A 24,872-nucleotide genomic window follows, 5' to 3' on the forward strand; every position below is an offset into this window, starting at 1 on the left:
AGGGAAGAAAGATTTCTACATAATGCCTGTAGGAAAATGGGCCTTGTTGCAGTACCCCCAACCCCAAACATTTTGCCTCATATAGATACTGACTTGACTGAGAGTGCTGCTAACCGGGCCCCAGCACCAGTGTTCTTTCACTAAAAATGTACCATTGTTTCCACAATTGGTACACCCCTGGCACACAGTTAAGTCCCTTGTAAAAGGAAGGGTGCACTGCATCACAGGTGAGGGCACAGCTGCATGAGCAAGATGTCCCTACAGTGTCTAAGTCCATTCTTAGACATTATAAGTAAAGTGTGGCCATATTAAGTATATGGTCTGGGAGTTTGTCAAAACAAACGCCACAGTTCCATAATGGCTACACTAACTACTGGGAAGTTTGGTATCAAAGTACTCAGAATAATAAACCCACACTGATGCCAGTATTTATTAAAAAATGCACACAGAGGGCATCTTAGAGATGCCCCCTGTATTTTACCCAATCCTTCAGTGCGGGACTGACTGGTCTGTGCCAGCCTGCCACTGAGAGACGAGTTTCTGACCCCCTGGGGTGAGAGCCTTTGTAGTCTCTGAGGCCAGAAACAAAGCCTGCACTGGGTGAAGGTGCTTCACACCTCCCCCCCTGCAGGAACTTTAACACCTGGCGGTGAGCCTCAAAGGCTCAGGCTTCGTGTCACAGCACCCCAGGGCACTCCAGCTAGTGCATATCCCCACCCCTGGACAAAGCCCCCACTTTTGGTGGCAAGTCCAGAGAGATAATTAGGAAAAACAAGGAGGAGTCACCACCTCAGCCAAGACCACCCCTAAGGTGTCCAGGGCTGAAGTGACCCCCCTCTTTGCAGAATCCTCCATCTTGGTTTAGAGGACAGGGACCAAAAGGGACACGAATGTGCTCCCCTCCCCAAAGGGAGTGAGCACAAGGAGGGTGTAGCCACCCTCAGGGACAGTAGCCATTGGCTACTGCCCTCTGACCCCTAAAATGCCCCTAAATCTTTTATTTAAGGGCTCCCTGAACCAAGCTAGTCAGATTCCTGAAGACCTCACAAGAAGGACTGCTTAGCGGAAACCCCAGAAGAAGGAAAGGAGACAACAACTGACTTGGCCCCAGCCCTACCAGCCTTTCTCCTGCTTCAAAGGACCTGCAGAAGAAAAGTGACACACCCTGCAGGTCCAGCGACCTCTGAAAAAACTCCAGAGGACTGCCTGCATCACAGAGGATCAAGAACTCCCATGGACCGCGGCCCTGTCCAAAGAAGAACAGAACAAGAAACCTCTTCTGAAGGACTCCCACCTCATTCCAGAAGTGTGAGCCCTCACCACGTTGCACCAGAAGCCCACGGCCCGAGTCAAGATGACCCAACCAACCAGAGAGGACCCCCAAGTACCCACCCTGGTAGAGGGAATCCCGAGAACCCCCCCTAACCGCGACTGACCTGGACGAAGATAACGGACGCCAAAGGGCCCAATGCACCGCAGCCCCCAGGCCTTGGACAAATCGACACCCGGTGCAGCAACTACCAACAGGCGGCCCTCTTCCCTGTCTGACTGGTGGTATGGCCGAGACACCTCCGTGGACCTCGCCTGCAGAGTCTGAGTGACCCCTGGTGTCCCCTCAGAGTTTCTTTGGAAACCAGATGCCCTGTTTGCACCCTGCACCCGGCCACCTCAGTGCCGCTGTGGGTGTGGGATCGGTGCCTACTTGGGGCTCCTCCAATCCCACCTGGTCAGCCTTCCGAGCCACGAGTACTTACCTGCTGGCAGACCGAAATCCGAGTACCCCATGTCCCCATAGGAGCCAACGTTAAAATTGCTAAACTTTGACCTCTGCACCCGGCCGGCCCCGTGTTGCTGGTGGCGAGTGTTTGGGGTTGACTTGAACCTTCAGCGGTGGATTACCCATAACCCAGAGACTGGAACTGTAAGTCGTGTACTTACCTCTAAAACTGTACTTTATTTTCTTCCCCCAGGAACTGTTCTGAAAATGCTCTGTGTCCACTTTTAAAATAGATATTCTCGGTTTTCTTAAAAAAACTTTACTTGACTTAAATGAAACAAAGTTACATTGATGTCTATGCTAAGTACTTACCTGCAACAGTATTTACTTCTGAACTGAGTCTTGTGGTTCTAGTAATAAAGTAACAAAAATATATTTTTCTATATATGGAGTTAAGTCATTGAGTGTGCGTTTCTTCTGTTGCTAGTGTGTGTACAACAAATGCTTAACACTACCCTCTGATAAGCCTAACTGCTCGACCACACTACCACAAATAGAGCATTGGTATTATCTATTATTGCCTCTGTCAAGCCTCTTGGAGAACCCCTTGACTCTATGCACACTATATCTCATTGTGATATTGTATATGCAGAGCCAGCTTCCTACAATGCCATACAAGAAAGAATAGCCGTTTGAAAAATACCAATGATTGTGTATGTGTGTGTGGGGGCTCTCAAAGGCCAATTGCAGCAGAGAAGTCACCAACACTTCCCACAGGGGAGGAAAACTGCTTAGTGAAGAGTCTGATTGATGCATGGAGACATCACCAACCTCTTCATATCAACTACTCATATTTTTCTGTGGGCCACCGAACATTTGAGGATAGATCATATACGGAGATACCAGACAGACAATGCAATACAGGTACCTATAATACTCTCAGACCACAGCCCATCATGGGAACATTACAATGCTAGCATTCATTACCATACCTAAATCCAACCACTAGCGTGCACGGGCACAGGCTTTCTTAAAATGCTTATTTATTTATTTATTTTGGGGGGGGAGGGGGGGGTGTACATGGCCGCCTCCCCCTGGCCAATCTCAGCCCCAGGGATCCCAGCCTAAACATTTTATTTGTTTTTGGGGGAATAGGAGGCACATGGCAACCCCAGGCCGATCTGGGTCCCATGGACCGCATCCTTTGGGGCCCGGACATGTCACTTGATGCCTCCCAGGGCACCCAGTCACCACTGGGGGGGGGGGGGGGGGGGAGGGAGGGCGTGGCGGTCCCTGCGGTCCCAGCCGGCTCCCCACCTCCTGAGGGAGCAGGCACTGCTGTCACAGACGGGGAGCTGCTAAACATGTAGCTCCCAGTCTGTGACAGCAATAGTTTCCTATGTTTCTCTGCCTGCATCTCTGCAGTCAGGGAAACAGAGAAAACCTCCACCTCCAGCAAGTGAGAGCTGTTTGACAGCATTCACTTGATGTAACCGGAGTAGTTGCTCCGACTTGTTGGGAGCTGTCAAAGCTCCCGCCAAGTCAGAGCAAACAGCTATGTCCCGGAGGCGGGCACCCATGGACATAGCAGGAGCAGGCTCTGGGGTGAAGCGGTCCCCAGGGCCATCAATGGCTCTTCTAGGGGGGCCATTCAGTCCCCCTACAACTTATACAGCCCTGGGAAGGTGGTGGCCCCAGAGGCCCAAAACTGAACCCCATATCTTGTTTAAATTTAAACTCGGGGAGGTGGTCTCCAGGAATGGGGGGCGGGTAGCCCTCCGCATATAATTAGATATTAGGGGAGGTGGCGATCCCTGAGGCTGCATGGGGGAGGAGAGGGCAGGCACCCACTGAGCCCCACTCCCCTGCATTCATGATTTCAATGCCTGTGGGTTTTTGTTTTGTTTTTTTTGCCAGATCCGCTGTGACTCCCGCTGAAAATTTAAAAACAGAATATTTTTTTTTCCTCTGGAGGGATGTCCCTAGCCTGGACCCTTTTCTTCTTTTTAATCTGTTTTTTTCTAGGACTCAGCTGAAGCCGAATTCCAACATGGCTGCCAATCCGATCTCAGCATGAGATCAGGAGGGTTCACTAAGCCTTCGCGTCCCTATAGTTACAAATTTGGACTTTCTTTAATTTATCAAAAACTACTTAACAGATACACACCAAGTAACAAAAAGGTTGATTCTGGACCAAGAGCCACCTTTCTACCAAATTTGGTATAATTTCATCCAGTGGTTTGGGCGCTATTTCTGTTTGAAATTCTTACAGAAAAATAAAATGCATGGGGGAAAAAGCACTTTGGGACCCAAAACCCAGCCCCCCCCCAACACACATTTTCTATCAGCCGCTGCTTAACAGGTCTCCCTGAAACTTTTTGAGCGTCATATTTTTTGGAAAATTTAGTGAAGAATCAAACGGCACCAAAGTTATCAGCAAAACAAAAAACATGTTTTCTATAGAAACAACTATAACTACCTAGTCCCTAACGTCACTAGGGGATATAAATTATATATAAATAAAAGATATATATATATATATATATATATACACACACACACACATACATACACACACTCACATATACACAAGCACTCACACATACAATCTTTGCCAATATATTTAGTACAAAGTTGCCATTAAAATACAGCAGCACTTTAGTTGTATTTAACTCTTTCATGTTAACCAAAACACTGAAATAGTTTTACAGTCCTACAAACAAATTTGAATGGCACAGTGACAATCACCTCACCTCTGAATCGATATACAAATTAAGAGACAACTTACCAAAAAAACTATCAGACTAATAACTTGAATACAGAGTGGGTGAAAAGGAGGGGGGGGGGGGGAGGGAAGAAAAGAAGGGGGGGGAAGAAAAAAAAAAAAAGAAAAAAAAACACTGGCTCGTCAAATAAAAGATAAAAGCACTTTCTAAATACAGCCAATTATACCAACCTCTGGAATTACAAACTGTCCAGCAAAGAGCAGCGCATCTAGCAGGTTGTCAAGAGCGTCATTACGTATTGTGTATATGGGCACCTAGAGGACATAAAGGGTGAAATATCAATACAAATGCTACCTAAGGAAATATCAATAAGATACAAAAGCATATTAAATATGAACCCTAAACAAAAATGTTGATGGCAACCAATACTGTGGGTGTGTATGGACGTCCTGTTTTGGAGCTTCCTAAAGAAAAGGTTTTACCTATACAATTTCTGCCTTCCACTTTAAAAGTTGTGAGCTTCCCTGAAACATGCGTCTTTTGTAGCGCGTCAGAAGAAACATAAGACAATGCATTGGGCAAGGAGCAGTAGAGCATTTACACTTCTGACTTCCTTTCATAACTGCTTTGCCACCAAGCATGTTTGAAGTCCAAACTATGATAAATTTTCACGCAGCCATGACTCATTGTGACCATTTGGAATGTGGTTACTTGCCCGGTTAGCTCACCACTGACAATGGACCAGTGCCATTCATTCACGATTGTCTTGCTTCGTGGGTATGAGTACTCTGTTGATTTTTTAGCAAGATCATAGTTCTACAATTGTTGCAAAAGCTGTTACACAGATTAAGGGTACTATCCTCTGCTGTGTGCCCGAGCTGTCAGTCTCAGATTCTATGGAGAACGATATGTGGATTTCATACAGTACAGTGAAGGTAACATTTATTAATATAAGGTACCAAATGGCTGAAAGTCCTGGAGAATGCGACATAGTATTCCCCGGAAAGTTTGCAACCAGTGTTGCATCAATCTTTCAATAGAGTCATGAGAAAATGTAATATTTTAGATGTTCCTGCAAATAACATAGGCCCAGTCTGCAAAGGCACAGTGAGCAGAGAAAAGGGACAGGTTGGAGTGCAGCGCTAAATGGATATTAGTGGCTAGGAATAATTCACACATTCCATCAATCACATTGATGTTCTTCGATAGGGCTTATTGGGATATGAAACTTTAGTACACAAAGTAGTTAGCCAGCCAATCAGGCTGTTGCCTTATTTGGCTTCCACTACCACTTTAAGTGCAGTCGAGGACCCTTCTGTGCCTCCTCGTTTCACCAGTGTGCGCTGCAACAACTCCCAAACCCCAGCTCAAAACCACAACTTCACTGACCTGCAGCGCACTTTTTCTACAGAAGCGATTTTCAGCCGCAGACGTAGCTGTCCCAGCTCCTCCCGTTTGCAGGTCAAAGATATAAGCTCGATCGCCACAGAACAGCCAGGGCAGCGGTATCTGCAACGTGAAATCCGTAGGGGAGGGAAGAACAGGGCTGCAAGGCAGAAGCGCGGTTTTTACTACTATGCCAAAGCAGCGAGAGGCAGCTTCTGCTGATCTCCCTACTTTGGATTAAGAGAGTGTTTATAAGCCTTGCCTTCCTTATCTGCAAAACAATAACAGCTGTTAATTAATCCTTACACCCCCCCCACCAATGGTTCCTCGCTTGTGTCTAGGACCCATAATTGTGGGTGCAGATAATTAATAGCCATTATTGCCAGCAGGTGTTGCCAATAATGCATGGTTCATGGATATGTGTTAGTAAACAATGGGCAGGGTCATAAATCTCACAACTATTGGGACAAAGATGTACCTACTGGGGCTCTGTGGTTAAATTGTGAACTCAACCGAAAATCAATTGAGTAAACTTGTGTACTTCAGTTCCAATCTTGACAAAGCTAATTTTAAAACACTAAGAAGTCAATGTATGATTTGTGTAGTTACATTAGGAGTTCTAGAAGCTGAAAATGTTATAGGGCAGTGCTCCCTCCCCACTAGCCAGTATGCTATATTGCATAAACACCGATCTGATAAAAACAGAACTTTCGTAACCCCTCCTGGCATAACACTGTGCCCTAGGAAAGAAGGGGTGGGTGATGTCCCAAAGGCACTGTAACCAAGTGAAAATAGGAGCATTCTTACACGGTTTTACCGGTGCACAATGCCTACCAGGCTAAGAACGGAAAGGCACACTTCCTGACCAGCACATACCTCCCTGGGTGAAAACTGGGACTTTGAACCATGTTTTTGTCCAGTGTAAAAAGAACCAATGCTTTTCTGTTGCAGGAGTGAACAGAAAACTAGTCAATAAAACGGAGTCCTCCCTATAGATTACATTGCCTAGGCATTACGTAATCGGGCGCTGCTGACAGATTACTCAACTGTAAACAAAATAAAGTGTCGCAAGTTTAACTTGACGTCCCTGGTCAAACAAAGTTATCTAGAGGTCACGTGTGCAGAGTCCATGGATCCAAATCTCATTGCCATTTACGACGAAGACGTTCCACATTTCAATCATTAGGTACCAGGATGTTTTTACAACACTGTTCTGGAGCAGTGGTTCCTAACATTTTGGCTTCTGTGGACCCTCACTTTATCAGTACTGGAACACCCACTAAATCAGTATTGTAATCCGCCGACCCCTCACCGAGTCATTATTGGAAGCCGGAGACTCAGCCTTAACAAGCTTGATGATTTGAACCGCAAAACAATACACAAAAAATACAGAAACAAGCATTCAATCAAGCACAGACAAATATCACATTTTATTTAATTGCAAAAAAAATAAAAAAAATAATGATAATTAATAGGAAGATTGGAGCTTTTCTAAATTCAACTAAAGTGACACAGCAGTCATGGACGCCCTCAGGAGGCTTCGCGGACCCCCAAGGGTCCCCGGACCACAGGTTGGAAACCACTGTTCTAGAGCACCGAGGAGCAAAGAAATAGTTAGAAACTCAAAAAGGCCAAAGGGCATATGGTCACTCCCATTGTTAGATGAGCCATCTCCCATATGATTTATTAAAGCTGAAACTCGGGAGAACAAAGCTTACGACTACCCTGAATTGAGCTTACAAGGTGCAAGTTTATCAAGTGCCATAATACAGGACTGAACGGGATTTGATGCAACGTACATAGTCAAGCATATTTTAAATGCAGGTTTTGGGGAACAGCACCCCAGAGGGAGTTCTGTCCCCCGGGTGCTCTGTGAGAACGAGTCACAGTCTAGATGACCGCTTTGAGGGCTACATCCGTTAAAGGATACAACCCAATGCATATTTAAGTGGCCATTTTAGGGCTGCCACCCTCTATTTTATGGCAGGTGCACGGTGATAGCCCTTAGAGACAAATATTTTTGGTAGTTTTTCACCCTCAGCGACGAGGTATAGTGAGCATTATACCCGTATTTTGCCTAGCGTACAAATCGGTGGCAGTATGACCTTTGAAGATGGCTAACGAAAAAGTGCAGCAGGCACTCCGACTTTTGCAGGAAACCGGGTGCCTGGGCCTTTTTGTGGGAGGCGGCACGCTCACTCAGCCGTCTCGGCCGGCGTGCCGTGCATTGGGCAGGGTGGCAGCTGCGGTTCTGGCATGCCCTCACCTGGCGCTTGTGACTCTGGCCCAGGGAAGGCCCTAGTAGGTCTCCACGGCCGCCCGCGAGGCTTGTGCAACTAAAGCGGGTCGGGGTGCAGTCAGGGAGGGGTCGAGGGGCATGAGTGACATGTCCAGAGTAGGTGAGGTGAAACCAGGGACTTGGAAGGCTAAGCCAGCTTCGAGAGGCCTCAAGGTAAAAGTGGGAGTACAGGGCCACAAAAAAGGTCCAGTCCCTTACATGCGGCACAGCAGGCAGGGGTTTGAAAACGTGCTACAGCCAGGCAGAGAGGAGGAAGAGGGCGAGGAGATAGTAAGGTGCAGGCCACAGAGCCTGCTCTTGGAAGCAGTCGGCCTGCCAGGGCATGATGGGCATGCCTAAGCCCCATGGAAAGGGGAAGGATATCAGCAAAGGCCCAAGTAGTGCAAGCTAGGGGTGGCCTGTATTCCACAGGTAGTTAGGAGTTAATCAGGGAGCTGCCGTACAGGGATGAGCCCGGCAGAGCTGGATCAGGCCCACATGCGAGGTTGTATGGGTTGAATGGGACTGGCTGGACAGAGCTCCCAGGGGAGTTCAGGATAGATGGCAGGCAGGATCACCTTGGTGGAAGTCGGATCACTAGAGAGTAGGAGGTCCCTTGTGGGAGCAGACCATTGCTTAGCCCAGCACACCCCCCCCCCTTTGCAGCGAGGCCAGGCCCGACTGTGCTGGCTGCTGCCGTGCTGGAATGGAGTGATGCCGATGTTTTGGTGAGGAGGTTCTGTCTCAGGTGGGTAGGCCAGAGGATATATTCAAGGGACAGGAAAAAATGCACATACAACACAAATGTTGTTGGTTGCTAACAGTCAAATAGTACATTTATGTTTCAATACAATCGCTTAGTGGACCAAGAGACAGTAAAGACACGAGGTTTTTGGATTGGATGTATAGCGTCTGTAGCCCAGACGTAATTGATTCTTGGAAAACAAATCTGGATGAGCCAAAAAGTTGACGTAGTGCATTGCACAACAGAATACAAAAAAAAAAAAAAAAAAAAGGAAAAAAAAAAAAAAAAAATCACAAAACACTAAAACGATTAGGGAGACATGCTACAAGACATACATAGGTATGTTCACAGCAGCTAACAAGTTTCATCAAAGCGGAGTAAAATTAAGTGGACTTCTTACCTGAGAGCCTGTTAGCACAATGGTTTTACCGAGGTTCTCACACATGAAAGACAGGGCTGATGCTGTGTAAGCCATTGTGTCAGTACCATGTAAAACCACAAAGCCGTCATACTGTTCATAGTTTTTCTGAGGATGAGAAGACATTTTTAAAACAAACAATTTTTTTCCCTAGCTAATACTGTACTCCCTTATATTTCCCAACATTTTCCCAACCCTAATGGCATTACCACCCTTTAGAACAGAATCATAAGTAAAGTCAATAGATCAGATCTTGGCAAGCTAGTACAATGGTTACGTTTTCTTATTTTGCAAGGTCATGCCACAAAACTAAAACGAAAAAAACATGCTGTCATCTAAACGTGGTGGCAATTAGCTTGCACCAAGAAATAACCAATTCAAACAATTTTAAAAGACCGGTATGTGAGCGTCCTAGAAGGCATGTGTATTTAGTAGAGATATAGAAACCCTTTGTAGTGGTTATCAAATGATTTTTATTGGCGCCAAGAAAAGATACCATTGTCTACGAAGACACCTTGCCCCATGCTGCAGGCTGTGGAAGGCAACGCAAAACGTGAATGATGGTTGAGCCCCACTGCATGTATATATGTTTGCAAGTATGTCGGTATTTATTTTGTCTAGGTTGTACAAGGCTGGCAAATGGCTAAAGCAGTCTCTTGGTGACAACCAACCCTTCCCCGCTCAAACAAATTAGCAAAATAAAGTCCAAGCCATTCAACAGTTACCTATATATCTACAGAGGGCTGGGGAGTTCATGTTTTGGAACATAAATTTCATGATGGAAGCAAGCAAATCAGGTTGGGGACTGATAGCCTTCGCAGTAAAAAAAACCCTGCAGCTTCCAGCAGCAGTAAGCAGTACAATACCAGTAGCATTCTTTCATTAGCATTCTATTGAAATACTCCCATTTGAAATACTAAATGACAGGGAAGTTTAGCAACGTGGGGGTTTTTCAGAACCTGGAGGTGCACTAAATAGTTAGTTAAACACAACTAGGATATTTTGCCTTCTCTTACCAAATAGTCACAATTAAATAAGCTACAGTGCTACGTAGTCACCATTTAATCATACAAAGTTATCTTGTTTACAAAAAACTGAAAGAGTGTTATGAAAATTAAGCAATGGGGCGTGGCCAAGGTTCTGAACATGGCGCTCTTCTGAATCTTTCGCTCCGGAGGGGCAGACAGTAAAACTCCTGAAAAATGAGCCAGCCTGGGCCGGCCCTCCTTGGAGTGCGGGCGCTGTGCCGAGGACCGGCCCACGACGCGGCCGAGCCTCCACTGCGGATCCGTGGAGAGCGGAGGACCGAGTCGGGCCGACTGATGAGGGAGGAGGCTGTCGGCCCCTCCCCTCGCTTGGAGCCGTGGCCTCGAGTGGAGCTGCGGGCCGCCGCGAGTGAGGAGCGGACGGCCCGTGTGCGGCGGGGACCTCGTCCGGGTCTCCCTGCCGCGCTGAAGGTGTCGGAGCGGCCAGCGGGGGCTGGGGGCCCTGGTGGGTCCTCGCCCCATCGAATATTCTACCTCCAAAGCCGGTGAGGCGGGCGCAGCCCTGGTTTTGCTGGGGCCGGCACGCGGGCGTAGCGCTAGGCCCAGGCGGGGCACCAGGAAGGCAGATCGGCAGGGGGCCGCCTGAAGAGTTGCTGGAGGGGGGCAGGTGACCCCAAGAGTCACACGCACGGAGATGGGCTCTGCTGGTCGGGGGGCACACGCGGGCCCTCTCAGGCCCCTGAGAAGCAGTAAAAGGCCGGAGCAGTAGGCGAGGACACAACCCGGGGGGGAAAGGAGCTGGCCCGAGATCACACTGTGCAGGATCACCGGGGGCCTTTCTGGGAGTAGGGGGGGGCCGCACCCCCCTGAAGAGTATGACTTGGAGCAGAAAGGAAAGGTCCAGTGGAGCTGGCGGCTGAGGAGGCTCACCCCACAGGGGAATAGTGACTGGCTGCTTGGTGGAGGAGGACCGTCGAATTCTGGGTGCCTTGGGAGCGCCATCGACCTTTGAGTGAGTACGCTGGGCACGACCAAGTGTGACGATATAGCCACGGAGGAAGCGCTGGAGAGGTGGTAAATACCCAGCGTCTGAAGGCGACCAGGCCGCGATTGCGGCGCATTCCTGATCCCAGTTGATGGGGAGGGGCCCAGTGCGCGTAACAAGTGGAAGAGCTAGACTGAAGCGGGTGGCAATCAGCCACGGTCTGTTAACGTAGAGCCCCCTGGCCTTGCGACTGGAAGCCGAGGATAGCCGGCGGGGTGCCTGGAGCCCAGCCCAGGGCTATCCGGGGGCAGAGGCGAGATCAGTGGAGACCAGAACGGGGGGGACACGGCAGGAGAAGAGCATACGATAACATTCAGACCGTTTTCCGGGCCTCCGGGGTACATCCCCTTGCTTGACCGATGCCCCCAAGGGCCGACACAAGAACAGAACCATGGACCCCGTGGTGCTGCCCGGGGACAGAGAAGCGGACTCAAAGAACCAGTCACAAGTCAAAGTCCAAGACACCCTAGACAAGATACTTGGGGCGATAGAGGACACAAAGTCAACATTGCAATGCAACATCAACCAAGTTGCGATTGAGGTGGGTCTCCTGAGAGCTGATCACCATAAACTGGTTGACAGAGTCAAAGAAACGGATTCCACGTTAGCGGACATCGTGCCAAGGCAGAAGGACGTGGCGGCAGAGGTAACCTCCCTGGCCAGCAGAGTGGCACGGCTTGAACAGCAAGCCGAAGATGCGGAGGGAAGAAACAGGAGAAACAATGTGCGCGTGGTGGGCCTCCCCGAAGGGACTGAGGGGGCGAACATGGTGGAATTCCTTGAGAAATGGTTGTGCACGGTGGTCGCACCGGGGTGCCTGACCCCCTTCTACACACTAGAGTGGGCGCATCGGGTGCCGTCTAGACCTCTTGCCCCTGGCAGACCTCCCCGCGCTGTAATCGCCAAACTCCTGCACTACAGGGACAGAGACACCCTTTTACAGAAGGCCAGAGAGATGGGCCAGTTTAAAGTAGCAAATGGTGAGGAGACACTATTCCCGGACTTCACGCTATACGTTCAGAACAGGCAAGCCTCATTCCTAGCAGTTAAAAGGGCCTTATGTGACGAAGGGATCCAGTACTCGCTGCTATATCCAGCAAGACTAAGAGTGATTGTGGAGGGGAAGACCACGTTCTTCCAGTCCCCGGAGGAGGCATGGGAATGGCTCGAGAGACATGGGTCCCAAACGGTGCGATCCGCACTTGAGGGCCTGGGGGGGGGGGGGGGGGGGGGGGGGGGGGAGGAGTGGAGTAAGACTCGCCGGGCCCCGAGGGGGAAGAGGTCCAGAGATCGTCCGCGACTGGCGCCAACACAAACACAGAGAGAGACGGGCAGTAGGGCAGCCATGGAGGCGGCGGCCCGAGTGGGCAGGGAGGTGTCCCCCCAGGAGGGTTCTGAAGAAGAGTCCGATGACACAAGGTGTCCTCCGCCAGGGACTTGGGGTGCTTGTCTCGCGCCCCGAAGGTGACCCCGCAAACGGCCGACGAGCTCTGATAATCCAGGCCTGCAGAGGCGCCCGGAGACATGGCACACTGAGTAAGCGAGTGGCCACCCCCCGACTAGAATCTCGCCTGTCCAACTAGGCTGGCGAGTACTGCAGTTATGTGTTTGAACAAGTTGCACTGTTGCACAGTTTTCTGGGCAACCTACAGTTCCGGAGGTGCCCTAGGGAAGGGGAGTTGGGGTTTGCAGTTACGAGTTAAAACGACAGTGTGGGTGGAGAAGACCGACCACAGTAAAGGTACGAGCATGCGAAGGGGTCAATCAGAGACCCGGGCGCACCAGGCCCAGTTTTAGCAGACTGTGCGAACAAGATGGCAGACTACAATTTCATAACCTGGAATGTCAGGGGGATGGGCACTCCGGCCAAAAGACATAGAATTCTTTCCTACCTAAAGAGAAGGGGAGTGCAGGTAGCAATGCTACAGGAGACCCACCTGGCACAGGGGGAGGGAGAGAAACTGAGATGCAGGTGGAGGGGGCAGGTGTTTGCCACGGAATACTCAGCTTATGCAAGAGGTGTATTGATTTGGGTCAGGGCAGGGGTCCCCCTAACGATTGATTCTTCCAACATAGACAAAGAGGGCAGGTTCGTGATACTGGAGGGGAAGTTACACGGGACCCCAATGGTTCTGAGTTGCATTTATGCCCCTAATCGGGACCAGGTCTCATTCATGACAGGCTTATCAAGACACCTTACCCGCCAACGCACTGGGGAAGTACTAATAGGAGGGGACTTCAATGCAGTATTAGATATAAACATGGACAGGTCCACCCCGCCACTACAAGAGGCAGTGCCAATTAAGATAGCTCAAAGACTGGTTGAGTGGCTGGGCACTTGGGGGTTGGTGGATATTTGGTGTGTGCAGCATCCAGTTGTTAGGGACTACTCGTTTTATTCGGGCCTCCACCGGGTGCACACCAGAATTGATAGGGTGGTCTGCACTGCGGGTCTGGCTAGTAGTGTGACTCACTCTGAATACCCTGCCCGCACTATATCGGATCATAATCCCCTATTGTTGTCGTTGAGGGTATCGCAGGACAGACCCCCCATACCGTCGTGGAGACTAGCCCCCGTGGCGCTCGAGGATCAGGCGTACAGAGAGGCTCTGCGCTGCCATCTGGCAGAATACATTGAGACCAACAAGGGATCCACTCCTTCCAGGGCCATGGAATGGGAGACACTCAAAGTGGTGACGAGGGGCTTCTGTCTTGGGCAGTCGGTGGGGGTGAGGCGCACGCTTGAGAGGGAACTGACTGCCCTGGAGAAGGTCATGCATGAGGGGGAACTGAGGCAGGGTCTGGTAGCACAAGGAGATGAGGAATACGACCGCGCCCGCAGAGAACACTCCCAAGTTGAGGAACGGTTCAGGTGTCACAGCACGCAAAAATACCTGGCATCCCTACAGTCAGAGGAGGGCAGATCGGGTAAACTACTGGCGTGGCTGGTGCGCCCTAGTGGAGATAGCGAGCCCATCACAAGTGTACTGGACAGTGGGGGACATCGTAGACTTAGTCCAGGCCCCATTAATGACGCATTTAGGGATTATTATCTGCACCTGTATAGGAGACCTAGCAATTTGGAGACGGAGGCGTTTGACAACTTTTTAGTGCAGATCCCTCTGCCGATGCGGAGTTCAGAAGGGAGGGACAGCCTGGGGGGGGCGGGGACTGCGGAGGAGATAAGTGAGGCCATAACGCAGCTGGCCCTTGGGAAGACCCCTGGTACTGCACGGTCTTCCCATGGATTTTTACAAAAAATATAAACCTTTACTGGTTCCCAGGCTGGCGGAGATGTACGCAGAGGCAATACATCGTGGAGAGCTGCCATGCACGCTGAATGAGGGTCTGGTGGTGCCACTCCCCAAGACAAACAATAGGGAAGCATCGGTGACCGGCTTCCGTCCATTATCTATGCTAAACAGTGACTTTAAGATACTTAGTAAGATCATGGCTGGCCGACTGCTCCCCCTCATGACCACACTGATACACGCTGACCAGAATGGTTTTGTCCCTGGTCGCAGCACCTCCCTGAACCTTAGGCGAATCTTCACTATCTTGCACATGCCCAACGAATTGAAACCGCCAGTGGGGATCTTGCTGGCGGTGGACTTTGAGAAGGCTTTCGACTCGATTAGGTGGGACTATCTAAGGGCGGTGATGTTGAGATTGGGTCTCGGGGAGAGCTGGGTAGACCTGCTGTACTCGTCCCCACTGGCGTGAGTGAAGACAGGCAGAACAATTTCCAGTGCATACCCGGTGTTTCGTGGAACCAGGCAGGGGTGACCCCTGTCCCCGCTGCTGTTTGCCCTGGCGATTGAGCCTCTGGCGGCCCAGTTGCGGAGGGAGGGTGTGGGTAAGGGGATTGAATGGGGGCCAACCGAGCAAGTTGTCTCTCTGTACGCGGACGATATACTAATTTATCTTAGGGACAGGGCTGGTGGTCTCTCCTGGGCTCTAAGGGTCCTGGAGGACTTCGGGGAGGTATCGGGGCTACGCCTTAACCGCGGCAAAACATGTGTTTCCCATGCTACCCGGCTGCACGCGCCCAGGAGTATGCCCGATAGACGTGAACTGGGCCCCACAGACCTTCAAATATCTGGGCATTCAAATATTCCACGAGTTGAGTGATCTCAGGGATGGTAATCTTGGCAAAGCGCTCCGATCCTTGCGGTCCTCGGTTGGGTTCTGGCGCTCACTGAAACTAACAATAATGGCCAGAGTGGCGCTGTCCAAAATGATTATGCTTCCCCGACTCCTCTATTACTTCGCTAACCTACCATTTGCCCTTTGGAAACGTTCAGCAGAACCAAGAAACGTGTGATGAACATACTGGACACATGTTGTATACTGTTACCTGCACACAGAATTACTTTTGAATACAAAGATTCATAATGTGTTCACTACATCTACACACCCATGGTGCATTAGGAGCAGATGTGTTTTGTAAACACTTACACCCGTTAGCTGGACACAGGCAGTATAAAATTAGGTAGCTAAGTATGTGGCACTTACCTGTCACTAAGTAAATTATAAAACAAACACTCATTGGATGATTTCATCAGTGATGTCACAAATGATGTCAGAGCAGGCCATGAGTGATGTAGCATGTGCGGTAATAAGTAGTGTATGGCGGGGGTACAATTTGTTAGCTCCGCTAACTACAACTGGTAAACTTGTGTGTGTGTGTGTTTTTTTAAGATGAAAACGTTACGTTGGCACTGACATTCACCCAACTATAACATCACTATAACTTTTGGTTCTTTCAGTGAATATATAATACACACACATTTATCTTAAATATGATTACCTTTCGTTTTTAAGTTGTGCGTAGTAAAGGCACTGCGCGGTAAAGGCTGCCTCCCCTCTAACCCCACCACAAGCATATTAACATTTATGATATTCTACGGGTCTGCCTTATCTGATCCTGTGGTCATACCATAATCTTACACAAATGATAATCGGCTTAGCATCTACAACAGCATAGATCACCTAGGCTATAAAGTACTTTAAATACTATCCTTATGCCACTGTCAACTGGATGGTCCAAAACTTCCCTCATCTCAGTTCTCACAATACGTAGGTCCGTATCTTCGTTGTAGCCTGGTCTCTATTGTCAATCGAACTGTGGCCTTCTGACAGTCTGTGCTGAACACCCAGCAGCAGGAATCCTTGTTCCAAAATATCAGCAAAGCTTTACAAATGTTGATCAATCTTCAAATTGTGAAATAACCAATTACATAAAAAAGGAGCACGTGCCAAATCCACAATGCGGCCGGACAGTTCAGTTTCAAACGCACCCCTCAAAACGATCCATCCTTTCAGTGAGAGCTAGGTGAGTAATGGCGTTCTGCGTTTATCCAGGCAGCATATACAATTTTTTCTTTTTTTTTATAAAGCTTGTCGTTTTTTCAAAGAGGAGGGAATGTAAATTTACCTCTGCCAGTCTATCGAAGCATACTTTGTAAGGAGCTCCAATAACTTACAACAATCATTCCTGTTTGTAGCTGACCCCTTTAGTTTCCTTTATTTTTATGAAGTGTACATATGAAGGAATAGAACAACCTTAAAACAATACTCAGTGTTACGTCTCATAACAATATACAGGAACGCCCTCAGATAGCAACGTTAGATAATTTCTGAAGGAACTGCGTTCTTGGTGCAATCATGCATACAGTAAAACTAACATGTTTATGAGCACAATGGTAACTATTTATTGTATCCTAGTTAATCAGTAATGTCCAACTATGGAAAGCTGAAAATAGTCAGGTTGTCAACTGTTACTACTGTACAGATACATCATTTACTGAGCTACAATAGAATCACCTTCACATTTATTGCACCTATAACACTGATTGCACTGACGGCGAACTATGACATGACTGCAAGTAATGTTTCCTATCCGGATTTTCCAGCTGCAATCCCATAGAAACAAATTCCATTCGTACAGCCTTTTATAGTCCATATTTCTGTACAGTTTACTTAACAAATCCTTCCTAACTTAAAATCTTGCATGAGGGGGCGTGGCTAACCACCCAAGATGGTGGCCGCCTGATCGCAGAGCTCCCGACACGGGCCCACCACACAATCTAATTTGTTGACAACTGGGATATTTCTGCACAAATGCAAACAACCGCCGAGGGGAGGAACAGACGAGGCTCCTGGGGAGCGAGTCCTATCGGACCCCCTGGAAGCGCTGGGGAAGGCGTGAGATGGACGCGGCCTGTGATTAATGGCTGCTGGCAGCGCGAGGAGCGGAGCGGATCTGGGCGTGGGGGATAGGAACAAACGGGCAGGAGTTGAATCGGAACTGGAGCAGTGGGGGAGAAAACCCCCCAAAAAAACAATTGACTGCTCCCCCCGTCTTCCTCGCAGAGGTGCTGAGCGAGGCATCGGGGAGAGATGGGAGAAAGGAGGAAGCACAATATCAAGAAAGGCCCCAGAGATAACGAAACAAAGGTGATGGCCCCTAAGAGGAAAAGACAACATACACCTAATTAATATAACTGCAAATGCGGCGGTGGGGGGTCACGAGACTCGGCTTGCTGGGCTGCGCCCCACACCACCCCTAACGGGAGGCTTTGAAGGGACAGGAATATACCAGCTGAAACACGTACGAAATAAAGGGGCGCGAAGAAGAATAAAAAGACTTTAAAATATTGTTCGGCTGAGATCCGGGCAGAACCTAACGCTCTATCTCCTGCGTGACAAGCGCGAAACAATAAAAAACGCGCGCCAGAAACGGAGGCTATCATTAATGAGCCTTAGCTTAGGAATAAACCAAACATAATTATTGTAAACAGTTTATCGACTCTGTGTTGCACCAGAGCCTCATTCGACTCCCTGACGCTGCCGGCCTGTAGGCACGCGAAGGCATACAATGAATACTTGACCCCCACTGTCAACCACAAAGCCTGTATGCAGATCTAGCATACATCATATGCTGGACCCATAGTGTACACTGACGCTCGAACTCAACACAAACTGCACAACCAGCCATGGGCCGCACCAAAGGCAAACACTCTGAAAATGGAGAAGCTTCTGGACCCAACGACCCAACACCGGAAATACTGGTAAAAAAACCCTGCGGACAACTTGATCTTATTCTGCAAGAAATCAAAGACTCCCGGCAAGCAATTGAGAACAGCCTAGGATCTATCACAGCAGAACTGAATATCCTAAGAGATGATAAAAAAAAAAACTATCTGACAGAATACAGAAAACAGAATCTAATGTAGCAGAAATACTTCCAACCCATAAGGAAAATAGAACCGCCATTGAACTACTTCAACAACAAGTGCAAGCTCTACAAGAAAGAGCCGAAGATGCAGAAGGGCGGTCAAGGCATAATAATATTCGCGTACTAGGAATCCCGGAAGGAAAAGAAGTGAAAAACCCAACACAATAAGTGGAAGGATGGCTGAAATCAATTGCCGAGGATCGTCTATCAGTACACTTTGTGGTAGAGAGAGCACACCGTATCCCAAGCAGGAAACCCCCGCCAGGAGCACCAGCCCGTCCCTTAATAGCACGGATATTAAACTACAGAGACAGGGATACTATACTACAAATAGCAAGAGAACAGGATCCCATCATAGTAGACAATGCCCGAATTTCCTTTTACCCAGACTACACAATGGTAGTTCAGAAATGCAGAACATCTTTCCAGGGAGTAAAGCAAAGACTCAGAACGGAAGGTGTAACATACACCCTCCTATTCCCGGCCAGAATGCGAGCCTCATATAACCAAAAGACTCACTTCTTTGAGACTCTAGACCTGGTGTGTGCCTGGCTGGATGAGACCTTCCCACAGTCAAAAACTAGAGAACCAGGTGATGCCCCCCCCCACAAGACAATATCACCAACCCCGCAAAGACAAGCGAAGCAGACTGCAAACGCAGTGGAAAAAAGCTGGCCCGACACTCCAACAAGCGCTGGAAGGCCAAAATTACGCGATACAATCAGCATACTCCCTACAAGAGGCAAACTCCCCCCCCCATGTGGTGTGGCCTCGTCGATGGACAGCACCGTGGCGTCGGACTTGGAAGGGAGCCTGGCGCTATTTCCTGCAATTACCCCCACAGACAGCACGAGATCTGTGTTGACCACTCCCCGCAATGCTAGAAACTGGGTTATACCCATATTCTACAGGGCCTAAGGCCTTCCTCCAAATGGCGGGCTCGGGCAGTAGAGCTCCGCGGTCTTCCTAATCCACAAAAGAACCCGCTATCTACGGGCAAGAACCATAGACTTCACATCTTGTACTGCCCCATTGCGTAGGCTTCTCACTATTCGTATGCTTTTGTTATAATATGATAGTTATGTACTACAGAAAAGTTTGGCAGAGCTGGTTCGCGCTCTGCCTGGTATTTCAGTTAAGATTCGGAATTGTTCACTGTTACACACAGTTGTCATCTACAAATAATCTGCATATAGTAATACAAAGGGGACACCAGACATGTTACTTGGAATGTAAGGGGAATGGGAGCCATACAAAAAAAAAAAAAAAAGGTATAGAATATTGGCCCAAGTAACCGCTGAAAAATACACATTGCTTATTTACAAGAGACCCATCTTACCACCCACGAAGTTTCAAAACTCGGCAAGAAAAGGAGGGGACAATTTTTACACACATCATACTCGTTCGCGCGAGGGGCGGCTGTGTGGATTATGGCCGGGGCACCTTTTGAAGTACTAGATACTAAAATAGTCATGGAAGGTAGATATACTCTAATTAAAGGCAACCTAGATGGGAAACCCATAGTAATAGGTAGCATTTACGCCCCTAATGTCGGACAAGATGCATTTCTGGAGATACTATCGAAGACACTGCTACAATGGGCACATATCCCGTGGGTACTGGGGGAGACTTTAACGCAATACTTGATACCAGCTTAGATCGTAGTACCCCACCACTGTCCGGGACGAACGTCCAAAAGCAAGCAGAAGCGCTAAAAACTTGGATGCAGGGCTGGTCGCTTATAGATATATGGCGGGCCAAAAATGCTGGTATGAGGGAATACTCCTTTTACTCCCATCCACATAAAGTCCACATACGACAAGATCATATGGTTTGCACTACATCGTTACAGACACAAGTGACTAAGACCACATACCTGGGAAAGACACTCTCTGACCATAACCCCTTAGAATTGACCATATTATGGGGTAGGTCGTCCACACCTATCCCTACATGGCGATTACAGACAGTAGTACTAGAGGACACTCCTCTGAGGGAAGAAGTGAGTCAGACGATCACCAATTTAAAAAGAAAACAATACAGGATCGGCGCCTTCCCCTCTGATAGAATGGGAAGCATTCAACGTAGTGATAAGAGGTACATTAATGAGTAATGTATCGTGAGTGTGGAAAACACTGATGTGAGAACTGCAACAGGTAGAGAACAGACTGAGAATACTGGAAAAAGAATCAATATCACAGCCCCACAAACCCCAACACTTACAGGAAGCAAGAACCGAACACACACACCTTCGAGAGATTGAGAAAAATCGGCCATGCTAAATATAGGGAACAAGCACACAGCGAGGAAGACAAGGCGGGTGCACTCTTGGCACGATTGATAAGGGATGATCCACCCCCCACTCCTATAATACATATCAACACCCCACACCAAGGAAATATAACAACACAACTAGAAATTAACAATGCATTCCGAGACTATTACACAGCCCTATACTCCCCGCCCCACCATTAATGGAGAGAGCAGAAATTAATGCCTTTCTAGCTAATATCGAACTCCCAACACTCCACGAAGAGGCCAGAGAGAAACTAAGCGCCCAAATAACACAAGGAGAGAGAAACTATTAAGAACATGGGAACAATACACCGGGAACAATACACCGGGCTCGGATGGACTCCCATCCGAGTTTTACTCCACATACAGCGCGCAGCTCGCCCCACACCTGGAACGACTATATCAAGCCTCACTGGCATTGGAACATCGCCCAGATACTACCAAACAAGCAATAGTGACGTCCCTCCTAAAACCGGGTAAGGATGGAACTGACATTTCATCCTACAGACCACTATCCTTATTGAATTCGGAGTACAAGATTTTAGCAAAAATATTAGCGCAGAGACTTCTCGGCTATATCAGTGGCTTGATCCATTATTAGCTTTATTTCGGTAAGTATACGGATAAATGTGGTTTCATCCCATCCAGATGCACCCCCTCAATATTCGCCGCTTATATCACGTAATGGACGTAGCCAGGAAGGGACTTCCACATGCGGGATGCCTCTCACTAGATCTGCGGCAAGCTTTCGACTCCCTTCACTGGGATTATATGCTGGCAGTGCTGGAAATATTTGGGATTCCACCGGAATACACAAAATGGCTCCGTCTCTTGTATGCTGAACCAACGGCAAGAGCACGCACAGGACAGAATATATCAGACTCATACCAAGTAAATAGAGGCACTAGGCAGGGATGTCCTTTGTCCCCCTTATTTGCCCTGGCAATAGAACCCCTGGCTCAACTTCTGAGACCGGACAGCGGAGCATGGGGAATAGACATAGAAAATACAAAACATGCAGTCTCATTATATGCAGATGATATGATATTATATATTAAGGACCTTCCACAACCCCCGACACAATAGCATTTATCTTCCAGAAATTCACACCATTGTCAGGGCTGGCTATTAATTTTAACAAATCTATAGCATTCACCTTCCATGAATCAGATGGTGATAGTACAATATCATTTGGAGAACAACAACTACAAAAGGCCACAAACACATTCCGTTATCTAGGCATCCAGATATATCGCACCTCGACAGACCTACTAGAGGGAAACCTAAAGAGAGCCATGTCCGCACTAAGAACACAGATCCAATTTTGGATCACGCTGCCAATATCGATAGCGGGCAGACTAGCCCTGGCAAAAATGGTAATGCTACCCCTGCCTCTTATACTATTTCGCAAATGTAGCAGTAAAGGTACCAGAATCCTACTTCAAAACACTCAATTCTATGATATTAGATCTTGTATGGGGAAGAGGTAGACGTCAAATAAGTTTGCTTAAACTGCAGATGTCCGTGGAGCAAGGGGGTATGGGTGTGCCGGATTTTGAAGCATACTGCGTAGCAAGCCAACTTTAATGGCAAGCATATTGGCTGGCCGGTCGCAACCTCCAAGAAATAGAATATACCCAACTAATATTTGACAAGGGCAGCATACATGCCATGCTGTGCCCCGGAGACCAGATCCCCGGAAACATCTCGCTTCTGAGGGTGGCCTTGCAGTATTGGAGATTATCACTAAAATACACCTCTGACGTACTCCCCTACTCTCCCAATATACCACTGCTGGGACTACCAGTTACAGCAGGTACCTTAACCCACAACACACTACTCAGCTGGACACAGGAGGGAATAAACACAGTTGGTGCCCTATTTAAAGACCAACGACTGCTTAACCACACAGACTATATCCATGAACACGGTTTGTCCCCCTCAAGCTTTCTGCTACACACTAGTATTACACACTACGTCAATAAACACTGGACCACAGACAATAAGGAGCCTCCTACGCATGGTCCTGTCCGTGCTATATGCACTGTAGGGCAGGGTACACACTTAATAAAATGGCTATATAGGGGAGTCAGAACGCACTTGGCATATCCCCTGTTAGCGCTTAAGCTCAAATGGGAATCAGATATAGATAAGGAATTATCCGAAGAAGATTGGTCCACCATACTAGAGTACCCAAGTCAAATATCCCGTAATACGAGATTTAAATTGGCATACCTCACACCACACAGACTACATATCCTATATCCGGGGACATCCTCGGCGTGCCCCAGATGCGGATTGGAAGATGCGGATTTGCTGCATATGCTCTGGAGCTGCCCTGATATAGCGGCATATTGGAAAGGAATAACTACCATACTAGGCAAAATGACTGGTAATACCATGCAATATACAACAGAGACATGTATGCTCGGTATGCTCCTGCACCTAAAGAAAAAGAAAACACTACTCAGACTCATAAATCTGGCACTACTGTTAGCGAAGCGCCTTCTAACAAGATGCTGAAAAGCAACCACAGCCCCTACGACAACACAATGGAAAGCAGAGGTGATGGAATGGGGAAAAGCAGAGGGTGCAGCACTTAGGTGAGAAGATAACTCCGGAATGAGAGAATGTCCGGTAGCCCCAGATTGGAATACACTAATGGAACATTTTGAGACACTGAGTGAAGAAGATGAGTAGAAAGAATACACAAAGGAAGAGACATGTCAGAACCCCCCCAACAGACTAGAAATTACAAAGTTGAAAAAACTAGAATAGTAAAAATGTGTCCTGGTAACTAAAAACCCCATGTATAATTGGAATAAGATGACCAAGTAGTAGATAAAAGTTAAGTAGCGATGTTAAACGGTTAAAAGTTGAAACAGGCAATAAAGTGATGCAATGTACTGTATAAAAATGTTGTAAAAAGACGTTAAAACACGACTCTGTATTGCATAACAAATGTTATAGAAAGATGTTTAAAAATTGCAATGTAAGTACTGCCTTGACAACAATAAAAAATGTGTTTAAAAAAAAAATTATAATTAAAATCTTGCATAACTTCCAACGAACCAGGCTGCTAATGCTTTCGTTTGAAGGGCTGCGCATATAGCATAAATCACTAGAGAAACGCTAAATTAGTCAACTATTGCACAGATCACAACCCTAGGGAGCAGTACAAGGAAAAAAATGGGAACTAGCATTCCCGTATACCAAAGATCCTTCAAGTGTTTGATAGTTGATTATTTTGCATATACCATGCCTCCTAAATACAAAACGTGAATATTTGTGGTCTCTTCTCCATATTGCCTGGGTCACTCTGTATTAACCATTTAAGCAACATCTCATATTTGTTAGCTAGCTGTTCCACACCTACCCGTGTGTCTAGTTCGCCTTCAGTGACATGGGGATACAATACATAATCTTTGCACTGGTAAAGTTTTGTTTCACACAACCAGTAAATCAAACTGCTCCTACATAAGATGGTAAACAATCCCTTTTTCACAGGTTAGTAAGGGTTTAAAGACAGAACGCTGGGGTCGATGACCTGTCTGCAAACATTCAACATGTAAAAATCGTTGCTTCTCTGAGCCACAGCAAATAGCTTGGATGGGCACCTGATTCATCATTATGAAGGTTGCACTTTCAAGCTACACTTTATTGCACTTGTAATGAACTTGAATATCACTAGATGCTGTTCAATATACCTTTTTATACACATTTTCTGGGAAACTGCTTACATGGTGGGTGCAGTTTCTGCAATAGTGTCAAAAAATAAAGGGAAACCATGATTTCTTTAGAAAGCAGGACTTTTTTTTTTTTTTTTTCCCCACACGCAGTGAGAAAAAGGTTTACAGTTCCATTAAAAGTAAGAATTAAAGGAGTGTGTTGCGTACCTTGTCCCTGCAAAGGAGGATACGTTAAGGTGCAATTTTGAGGGCGTTCTAGAATAATGGTCCGTTAAATGTAAGGCTGGTGTATGACCTCTTACTGAATGATGGTATATCAATCCATGAAGTTTGACCTAAATGAAAAG

General features: G+C 47.6%; 1 protein-coding gene across 2 annotated transcripts in view; it reads right to left on the bottom strand.

The window, feature by feature from the left end:
- The window catches only part of ASPG (asparaginase), a 266,891-nt gene that overhangs the window by 173,303 nt on the left and 68,716 nt on the right, over positions 1–24,872 (bottom strand). For both annotated transcript variants that reach the window (XM_069207261.1, XM_069207260.1), the window contains exons 4-5: positions 9,253–9,378; positions 4,674–4,757 (exon numbers count right to left, since the gene is read on the bottom strand). In XM_069207261.1, coding sequence (XP_069063362.1) covers positions 4,674–4,757; positions 9,253–9,378 — 210 coding nt within the window. The remainder of the gene's footprint in view (positions 1–4,673; positions 4,758–9,252; positions 9,379–24,872) is intronic.

This window comes from Pleurodeles waltl, chromosome 9 (assembly GCF_031143425.1).
Source record: "Pleurodeles waltl isolate 20211129_DDA chromosome 9, aPleWal1.hap1.20221129, whole genome shotgun sequence".
Lineage (NCBI taxonomy): Eukaryota > Metazoa > Chordata > Amphibia > Caudata > Salamandridae > Pleurodeles > Pleurodeles waltl.